The following is a 10,902-nucleotide window of genomic DNA, read 5'->3' as shown; positions in this document are numbered from 1 at the left end:
TTGGAAGTACAGTTGCAACTTTCTAGAGGCTAGGATCAAGAAGTAGGCTAATTTTTCAATGGGCGGATATCGCAGTTCTGCTCCTATTAGCCTTTTGCTTATATAATACATAGCTTTTTGCACCTGTTCCTCCTCTCTTACCAGGACAGCACTAGCAGCATATTTTGTGATCGCCAAATATATGAACAAGGTTTCCTTTTCGATCGGCTTAGATAAAACAGGTGGCTGCGACATATGAGACTTTAGAGCCTAGAAAGCCTGTTCGCACTCCTCCGTCCATTCAAATTTTGTATTGCCCCTAAGTAGGTTAAAAGATGGGACACACTTGTCCGTTGATTTGGAAATAAATCTATTCAAGGCGGCAATCCTCCCAGTTAGGCTTTAAAAATATTTTATCTTTGTTGGCGACTTCATCTCGATCAGGGCCTTAATCTTTTCGAGATTAGCTTCAATGCCTCCTGAGTTCACTATAAATCCCAAGAATTTCCCTGATCCAACTCCGAAGAAACACTTAAGGGGATTCAGCTTCATCTGATACTTGTTTAAGATGTTGAAGCACTCTTGCAGGTCCCCAATGTGTTCTTCTGCTTTCTTCGATTTAACCAGCATGTTATCAACATATACTTCCATATTTACACTGATCAGCTCTTTGAGCATGTGATTGCTAATCGCCAGTAAGTTGCACCAACGTTTTTCAAACCAAAGGCATTACTTTGTAATAGTAAAGCCCTGTATCGGTACAAAATCTAATGTGATCCTCATCAGGTGGGTGCATACTGATCTGATTGTACCCAGAGTATGTATCCATGAATGATAGGATCTTGTGCCCTGAAGTGGCATCGACCAGCTGGTTGATCCTTGGGAGCGGGAAACAATCTTTAAGGCAGGCTTTATTAAGGTCTATGAAATCCACACATGTTCTCCATTTTCCATTCGGCTTGGGAACTAGCACGGGATTAGAGACCCACGATGGATAAAACACTACCCTGATGAATCTGTTCTCATTTAGCTTCTCGACTTCTTCCTTTAAAGCTTTTGATCTATCTTTGTTGAGTAACCTCCTGTTCTGCTGTAGTGGTGGAAAGATTTTATCTATGTTCATGACATGGCTGATAACTGCTGGGTCAATTCCAACCATATCGTTATGCGACCAAGTAAAGACTTCTTGGCTCTTATTCAAAAATTCCACCAGTCTTTGTTTTGTTGTTGTCTTAAGTTTTTACTGACTTTCACAACCTTGGTCGAATCTGCCTCATTGAGTTGGACATCCTCAAGGTCCTCGACTGGTCCTACTTCTTCAACAAAATCCCCAAAGCGAGGATCTAAATCCATATCCTCACATTGGGTAACACCCTATTTGGTGACACGCTCACTTGATTGGGCTTGTTTCTCATCGGCCAATTGTAACTCTTTTGCGGCTCCTTCCCTCGATCCACCCCTCTTCGCCTTAGTAATCGAGGAATTGTAGCATTCCCTCCCTTCTCGCTGGTTTCCTACTACGCACCCTATCCCTGCGTCAGTTGGAAACTTCATGGAGAGGTGCCAGACCGAGGTTATGGCTTGCAGGTCATCTAGGAAAGGCATTCCAATCACAACATTATATGCAGAAGGGCAATCAACTACTATAAAAGTAGTGAGTAATATCCTGTTCGCAGTTGCAATTCCTCCTATAACCGGAAGCCTAATCAACCCTGTTGGTGCGAACCCTTTGCCAGAAACACCATAAATGGTTTGGTTGCATGGCTCCAAGTGTTTCACTGATAATTTCATTCTTTCCAGCGAAGACTTGTACAAAATATTCTCTGAGAACCCTGTGTCCACTAACACCCGCTTAACCATCATATTGGCTATTTGGACGTCCACGACCAGAGGGTCCGAATGAGGGAATCGGACATGATGAGCGTCAAGCTTAGAGAAAGTTATCAGTTGTTCCTCTGTTCGAGCTTTTTTGGGAGTTCGCTCCTCCACGTTAGTCCTTATAATGTCCTGGTCGTGGCATAAAGTCTGAGCGTATCGCTCCATTGCCTTCCCACTATCTCCTACAAGGTGTGGGCCGTCACAGATTGTTAGCAATGTACCTGCCACAGGAGCTGGCTATAAAGGTGGCGAGCATGGGCGTACAAGCGCCTGCTCGTTGCCTCCTTAAGCCTCTCACTGAGAACCTCTAGTGGCTCGTACATACCTTCTCAGGTGTCCTGGTTTGATAAGGAACTCAATTTCATCTTTCAGCTGGTTACACTCATTGATGTGATGACCATAGTCGTTGTGAAAATGACAAAACTTCGTTCTATTTCTCTTGGAGATATCTTTCCTTATTGGCGCTGGTCGATTGTAAGGGACATTGGTGTTGGTTTCCTGGTACACCTCCACTCTGCTTTCAACAAGGGTCGTGTAGTTGGTGAATCTTGGCTTGTACCTATTGCCCTTAGGGCGCTTATTTTCAGACATCGACGGCTCGTTGATCGCCCTTTTTCCACCATTTTTCCCGTTGCGTTTTCCATTGCCATTGGGTTTATCTGACCCGTTGGCGGCTTTAGCGGGATCTTCCTTTGGTCCTTTGTCTTTTGTAGATGACTTCCCTTCGTTAGCAATCACCTCTTCGAGCTTGATGTACCGGTCTGCTCAATTCAGGAATTCTTAGGTACTCTTCACCCCATTCTTCCTTAAACTGTTCCAGAGGGGAGAGTGGTGTCACACTCCAGCAGTAAGGGCCATCATTTTCCCTTCATCGCCAAATGTTTTAGCTCTAGCTGCTGCTCATATAAAATAATGGACATACTCCTTTAAGGAATCTCCCTCCTTCTAGCGTATCTCGACCAGTTGGGTGGCTTCAGTCGGGTGTACACGACCAGCATAGAATTGCCTGTAGAACTCCTTCACGAACATCTCCCATCACACTATGCTAGCAGGAGGGAATTTAAAAAAACCATTCTTGGGCAGTATCAGATAGAGTGGCCGGAAAGATTCTGCAGCAGGCATCATCCGACATCTTTTGGATGTCCATCTGTATCTCAAACTTATTCACATGAGATACTGGGTCCCCATATCCATAAAAGTTGGGCAGTACTGGCATCTTAAATTTGCTAGGGGTTTCTGCCAGTGCTATTCTTTGTATGAATGGAGTGCCTCTTCTCCGATCATACTCAATGTGGGATGTTCACCTCCCCACCAGCTGCTGGACAACCTGGTTTAGCGCATCGGTCAATGCTTGTACTGCGTCTAGTATCACTGGGGTTACTGGTGCCGGAGGAGCGTACTCATCGTGCCTTTCATGCTTGTCGTTGAGCACATCCCTCAAGTCGTCATCTCTGGGCCTTTGCTCGCTAGCGTCCAACCGATCAAAAACATTAGGTTGCCTAGGCTGCCCCCCAGGGTTTTGGCTCGCAGGCCTATTTTCTCTTGGTGGGGGGTTCCTTTCTCAACCTCTATCTCCTTGCCCTCAACCAGCGTTCCCTTGGCCGGAATCAACTTTGTTGTAGTCGTGTCCATCTCAAAAATGCGACTGGTTATGTCGCGACCTGCTGATCGCACTATTCCCTCCTCTTGATGGTGTCTCCCGAGCGCCAGGGGGAAGCCTGCGTTGGTCGGTGGGTCCCCAACCATTATTATATCGTGGGGGGCCCCTGACTGCAGAGCCTGACTCAACATGCCTTCTGTTAGCAGAAGGACGTTATCCCCTGCTCGGAGGATTCAGCTCCTCAGCAGTTTGGCGTCTAGGGCTTCGGGGAGGCTGCCCGGCCCTATTCTACCTTTGATGCTGGGGATTATCACGATCAGCACGAGAAGGTGGCTATTGCTCAGGATCTTGGAATGGAATATCCTGTTGAGTAGTAGGAGGTTGCTCCGGCCTTAGAGGACTTGCCGATTGAGGTGGATGACTTGAGTTTGGGCCTTGTTGTGGTGGTACCCTTGGTGGCTAATCTAGTTGAGAAGTCGGCGCAGGTTGTCCTCGGGCCAAATGAATGGCTGCTTCCAGGGAGATAGTGGCATCCCTCTGCCGGTGGTCCATGTCAGCTTGCCGCTTATTCAATTCTTGATGTTGACAATCAATTTGTCTCTGTTGCAATGCCATTGTCTCAGCCACATTCTCTTGATTAGCCCTCAGATTGGCTAACTCCTCCTACAACACACTCAGTGTTGTCCCCAAGGTCTCAGAATTCATATCCTCCCTTCAAAATCAAACTGCGGTTCATCTTCTGCCACATTGGGTGGAGGAGGCTGAGTGGATGCAGCATCAGAGGTTTGTCCCATCTTTCTGGATGTTTTCGCCATTTTATTTTTCTAGAAGTCTTGCATTGAGCTCTCGATGAAAGCACCAAAGTGTTGACCCTCAAATTGGTCAATGACATAGAGTCAGATAAACGATATAAAATGAACTAAAAAATGAGAAAAACTCCCCACAAAAAGATAAACGACACAAATGATTTATAGTGGTTCGGCCCCAATACGATGGTAATGACCTACGTCCACTTAGTGTTCTTATTGATGTAGTATTCCAAGAACGGTGATCAATGAACTAGGGTTCACAAGTTTAATTCTCAGATAGATACAATTGTGATGGATAACAACACTCTTTTTCTCTCTTAAAATCTCTTAGCTAAAGCATTCTCAAGCCAAATGTTTGGAAAGCAAAAAGTCCCCTCTCTTGAGCCCTTTGAATTTATAGGCTCAAGGAGGTCTACATGGGCCAATGGGCCTTAATTACATTTAATACATGTGTATCTAAATAATATGGGAAATTACAATAAATGCATTACAAGATTACATATCTGGAGGAAATAAATGAATATATGCGACCAGACTGGTCTCCCATAAGTATGATGCTTGATAAGCTGATAATCTTCTGGTCGATGGCCGAGCAGGATACACTTACTTAAAACAGCCACGTGCCTCCCACGTGTAGACCAATCCTGCTACGTCATCAGGAAGTCTGTTTTTGGATAAAGAGAATGGATTAGTATCTTTGAAATGATCTTCGACTTCATTGGAACTACCGAGAGAGAGAAGGTAGTTTGTGTGACCTATTTGCTGAGAAAAGATGCCTACATATGGTGGGACGCAGCCAAGAAAGGGCATAATATTGCCGAGATGGAATGGCCAGAGTTCTTGACCTTTTTCAATGGAAAGTACTTCAATAAGGCAGTGATCGAGCATAAAGTGAATGAGTTCACTAATCTGAAGGATGGAACGTTGAGCATGCAGGACTACGTTAGAAAATTAGACCAGCTACCTAGTTTCGCGAAGAACCAGGTGAACACTGAAGAGAATAAGATCTAGAGTTTTATGAAGGGCCTGCGTAGAGACATAGCCAAGTGTGTAGATACTGGTAGGACTAGCCCGGAAACGTATGCCAAAGCTGTGGAACGGGCTCTTCGCCAAGAGTCTTTGGTTGTTTCGGACAAGCCAGAACCACAGGAATGAAGACAAGAGGTACACTCCCAACAATCCTGGATAGTTTCAGGCCAATCAGAATTGCCCAAGAGGAAAGTTCAACTTGAGGTTCGACTAGAACTCTGGGAGGACAAACAATCCAAGAGGCACAAGGCCGAATGCTGGGGGAAATAACAAAAGAAAAGGGGCTCATCCCAATCAAGCAATGACTAGTGCCAACAAACAGACGAGACGTTTCTTTGAGCAATGGCCATTGTGCAACAAGTGTAATCGACACCATCGAGGCGAGTGTGGGGTATGCCATAACTGTGGAAATCCAGGGCACTCTACTAAAGCGACGAAGGAGATGGACCATCTGATATGGTGTCAGGTCAAATTTCTATCACCAAAACCTCGACATATGCATTAATGGATATTGGTGCATCACATTCTTTTGTATCTGCATCCTTTGTGGAAAAATTAAATAGAATGCCTGAACCTATGCCTGTTATTTGTGGTGTATCTTTGCCTTCGGGAGATGATATGCTAGTGCTAACTTGGGTTAGAGCCGTACCAGTTTGGGTTGAAGGTCGTGAGCTGACGGTGGATCTGTTAGTCTTGGACCTACATGAATATGACGTCATATTTGGGATGGATTGGTTAACCAGATATGAAGTCGTTATCAAGTGCAAGCATAGAAAAGTGGTCTTCACCCCAGCGGGAGAAAAACCATTCGAGTTCAAGGGTACATCAAGAGAAAAGAAGTGCCCCATGATTTCTGCGATGAAGGCGAGAAAAATGTAGAGTGATGGATGCATCAGTGTTCTAGAAAACATAGTGGATAAGGATAAAGAGACGGGTCAAAAACCTTCTGATGTACCAATTGTGTGCAAGTTTCCCGAGGTATTTCTTGAAAATCGCCCAGGGATTCCACCAGACTGAGAGATTTCTTTTGAAATAGAGCTAATTATGGGAATAACGCTAATCTCAAAGACTCCTTATAGGATGGCGCCAACTAAACTCAAGGAGTTGCAGTCGCAACTGGAAGAGTTACTGGACAAGAAGTTCATAAGGCCAAGCCATTCTTCGTGGGGAACCCCGATCTTATTCTTGAAGAAGAAAGATGGCTCGATGAGAATGTGGATTGACTATCGAGAGCTAAACAAAGTGACAATCAAGAATCGATATCCCTTGCCCATGATTGACGATCTTTTCGATCAACTGCAAGGAGCGTCGATATTCTCCAAAATAGACCTGCGATCAGGCTACCATCAACTCTAGGTTAAGGAGATAGATATACCAAAGACGGCCTTCAGAATGCGCTATGGTCACTACGAGTTCTTAGTTTTTGGACTAACCAATGCGCCTGGATCATTCATGGATCTCATGAATCGCGTATTTCACGAGTATTTGGATAAGTTCGTCATCGTGTTCATTGACGATATTCTAATATACTCGAAAAGCCCAGAAGAGCATGCGATGCATCTGGAACTGGTCCTTCAACGTCTGCAAGATGAAAAGCTTTACGCTAATTTATCGAAATGCGAATTCTAGCTAGAGAAAGTTGGTTTTTTGGGGCACATAGTGTCGGGAGACGAAATTTCGATGAATCCCACCAAGATAGAAGCTTTTAAGCAGTGGAGACCTCCGAAAAATGCTCATGAGGTTAGAAGTCTTCTTGGGTTAGCGGGATTACCGACGATTTGTGGAAGGATTTTCCAAGATAACCACACCAATGACTGCCCTCACCCACAAAAACATCAAGTATGAATGGACTGACATGTGCAAGAAGAGTTTTCAGGAGTTGGAAACGAGATTGACGACTACGCCAGTACTGAAAATCCTTAACGACACAGAGGGATATACTATTATAGCGATGCCTCAGGCCAAGGGTTGGGTGTAGTTGTGATGCAACATAGAGAAGTAGTTTCTTATACTTCTCGATAGCTAAAGAATTATGAGAAGAACTATCCCACTCATAAACTGATACTTGCAACGGTGGTTTTCGCACTAAAAATTTGGAGGCACTACCTGTACGAGATACATTGCGACATCTACACTAATCACAATAGTCCGAAGTATTTCTTCACTCAGAAGGAATTGAATATGAGACAGCGTCGATGGTTGGAGCTGTTTAACGAATATGACTGCGACATTCTCTACCACATGGGAAAAGTAAACAAGGTGGCATATGCATTGAGTCGACCGCCAAGAGCTTATGTGATGACAGTGAAAGAGAGTTCGCAGCAGATACGTGGCCACCTTCCTACCTTGGATTTAAAGATAGTAGTCGGTCAATTGGCTAACCTCTCGATCAAGCCTACCATTATGGAAGTTATAAAAGGGGGGTAGTTAGTCGATCCTGGGGGACAAGGACTGGTATACAAAGTGAGTCAGGAGGGGTGACCAGGATTTTATATCTCTGAAGATTGAGTATTGGGGTTCAAGGGCAGAATATGTGTCCCGGACGATGACGAGATCAAGAACCAGATCTTTTTTTAGGTACATAATGCTTCTTATGCCATGCATCTGGGCACCATGAAAATGTATCAAGACTTGAAGAAGTACTTTTGGTGGCATGGAATGAAAAATGAAATAGCAGAATATGTGGCACACTGCTTGACTTGTCAGCAGACAAAGGACGAGCATCAACGACCAGCCAGATTGTTGCAGCCCTTAGAAATTCCAGAATGGAAGTGGGAGATGGTCAATATGGACTTTGTCACAGGGCTACCAACCACTCCCAAGGGGCACGATGCCATTTGGGTTATCGTAGATAGGCTAACTAAGTCTGCTCAATACTTTTTATGGTTGTTTTTGTATGGTTTTTATTTTAAGCATTATTTGTGTATTTAATGCTAAAAGTTTCTTATTGATGGTGTAATGAGGCTATGTTAGTTGCTTGAAATATATATTTTTTTGATCAAGAAAGATAGACTTCATTAATCACAAACCAAATACACCCTCAACACAGTCCAAAAGGACCAAACTCAGCTACAAAAAAAATACAAGGCACCCAACCTCAAAACCTAAGCTCAAAGCCTCTCAGATTCTTATGAGAAAAACAACTAAGTCTATACATAATGTCTTTCTTGATCATATCAATCACAAATTTGACACTAAGAGAATAATGATGAATAAAACAAATGTTCCTATTATGCCAAAGATAATAAACTGTGGCTGAGAATACAGCCTCCACTAACGAGGCACGAACTCCTTTCCTCATGTCTTCAATCCAACCAGTCCAGGCAGAGAAACAAAGAGGCCAATTACATCTAACCCAATCCTGAACAAGCTGAACCACCTGCTCGGAAAATATACAGTCAAAAAACAAGTGGTTATGGCTCTCATCAACCAGCTCACAAACCGGGCAAAGAGTCGATTCAAGAATCAGAAAAACTCGAAGAAGATGATCTCTAGTTAAGAGCTTAGAGTTTACAGCTTGCCAAGTGATGAATTTATGCTTGGGAACACTCATTTGGCTCCATACAAATTGATGGTATTTGACAAGAGCTTGTTGAATAAGACTAGCATACAATAACCCAATTTTAAACTTCCCTTGACTACTAGCTTTATCAATATCCTCCTGAGTAAACAAGCTTCGCAATTGGAAATTTTTTTTCCAGTACCAACTTGTATCAGCCTTAAGTTGGTAGAGCCAGAAATTTTGCCCTTTTAAGTACACGGAATGAATCCATTTCACCCATAAAGCCTCCTGTTGATGGCTAATTGCCCAGAGATATTTCCCAAGCATGGCCTTGCTCCATTTAGTTCCTTCACTAAAACCCAATCCTCCAAATGATTTAGGCAAACAAACTTTAGACCAGGAAGTGAGATGAAAGTTACTCCTGGAACCATTGTTGCCCCAAAGAAACGACATACAAAGTTTGTCAACTTCTTTTATTATACTCCGAGGCAATAAGAAAATATTCATCCAATAGTTGCACAGCCCCATAAGAACTAAGGAAATAAGCTGAACCTTACCTACATAAGATAAATGCCTGCTAGACCAAGTGTGAAGCCTAAGCTTAATTTTTTTCAGAATTTCACCACAGTCAGCCTCTTTCCATTTAGTAGGTCACATAGGAATCCCAAGATATTTGAGAGGGAATGAGCCTTCCTCAAGATGAAGAACCTTCTGTAACTGAGCCTTATCTTGAGCAGATATGCCTCCAAAAAACACTTGTGACTTACTGAGATTGGCCTTCATACCAGAACTGTTGCAAAAATCATCAAACACCTATTTTATAATCTGAACAGAGCCACAGTTAGCTTTGCAAAAGATCACTAAATCATCAGCAAAGCATAAGTTGATGATCTTGAAACTTTTACACATTGGGTGGAACCGAAAAGCAGGCTGCTTAGCTCCAAGTTGAAGCAGTCGAGAGAGGTATTCCATTACTAAAACGAACAGTAATGGCGATATAGGGTCCCCTTGACGAAGCCCCTTAACCCCTTGAAATCCCCCCTACAGTCTCACATTCATCATAAGAACATATGAAGTACCTCTGAGACAAACCATTACCCAGTTTATGAATCTGGTGGGAAACTGAAAACTGATTAGTAATCTTTCCAAGAAACCCCAGTCAACTGTATCGTAAGCCTTGCTAAGATCGATCTTCAAAACACATCTCAAGGAGGTGTTCTTCCTATTGTAATTCTTAATCAAATCCTAAAAAAATTAGGATATTGTGAGCTAGTGATCTCCCTTTAATAAAAGCTCCCTGGTTATGACTAATTAGATAAGGAAGAACTTCCGAAAGTCTACTGCAGAGCATTTTAGAAATGCATTTATAAAGAGTGTTGCAGCAAGCTATGGGCCTATAATCTATTGCCCTGCTAGGAACATCAGTTTTTGGGACCAAAGCTAACACTGTTTTATTAATCTCAGTAGGTATTCTTCCAGAATCGAAAAAATCCAAGACAGCCGCTGAGATTTCATCACCAATTTGCTTCCACATAACTTTGTAAAAATCTGAGTTGTACCCGTCCAGGCCTGGGCTCTTTGTACCCAAAATATTGAAAAGAGCTTTCTTGACATCAGCTTTAGTAAACTCTCTAATTAATCCCAGCTGCTTATCTATATCTAAACAAGGCCCCAATTCTATGCAATCTGTCTTAACTAACCAGTAGCAAAATTGTAGCTGCCCATATAGCTTTTGAAACGATCTAAGAAGTGATGCACTACTGCATTATAGTCATCAATAATGTCCCCTTGGTCATTTAGAAATGAAACTATCCGATTCTCCTCCCGCCTTTTTTTAATGCACGTATGAAAATAGGCATTATTTTCATCTCCCTTTTGCAGCCATGTAACCTTGCTGCGCTGAATTAAGAAGCTCCTATATCTAGCATAGTGAGTTTTATAGCAGACTGCGACTCTCCTTTCTACCTCCTGAGCAGTAACATCGAAGGGAGAATTCTACACTTTGGATAAAGCTACCTGATATTCTCCTTTAGCATGATGAAAACCTTTCTCAATATCTCCAATTTCCAGCCTATTAAATACTCTCAGTACATGTTTCAGTCGTA

The 10,902-nt window shown here is 43.0% G+C and overlaps 1 protein-coding gene across 1 annotated transcript; it reads right to left on the bottom strand.

Annotated features, from left to right (window-relative positions):
- Positions 1 to 8,392: 8,392 nt before the first annotated feature.
- On the bottom strand, positions 8,393 to 9,325 carry LOC133832254 (uncharacterized). Its single transcript, XM_062262624.1, has one exon. It carries the CDS (start codon positions 9,323 to 9,325, stop codon positions 8,393 to 8,395), a length of 933 nt encoding a protein of 310 aa, XP_062118608.1.
- Between the last annotated feature and the right edge of the window lie 1,577 nt (positions 9,326 to 10,902).

Source organism: Humulus lupulus, chromosome 4 (assembly GCF_963169125.1).
Source record: "Humulus lupulus chromosome 4, drHumLupu1.1, whole genome shotgun sequence".
In the NCBI taxonomy this organism is placed as follows: domain Eukaryota; kingdom Viridiplantae; phylum Streptophyta; class Magnoliopsida; order Rosales; family Cannabaceae; genus Humulus; species Humulus lupulus.
This window is presented reverse-complemented; position numbering and strand designations above follow the sequence as displayed.

Excerpts from the sequence above, each read along its gene's own strand:
- LOC133832254 (XM_062262624.1), bottom strand. The coding sequence starts at position 9,325 with ATGGGGCTGTGCAACTATTGGATGAATATTTTCTTATTGCCTCGGAGT.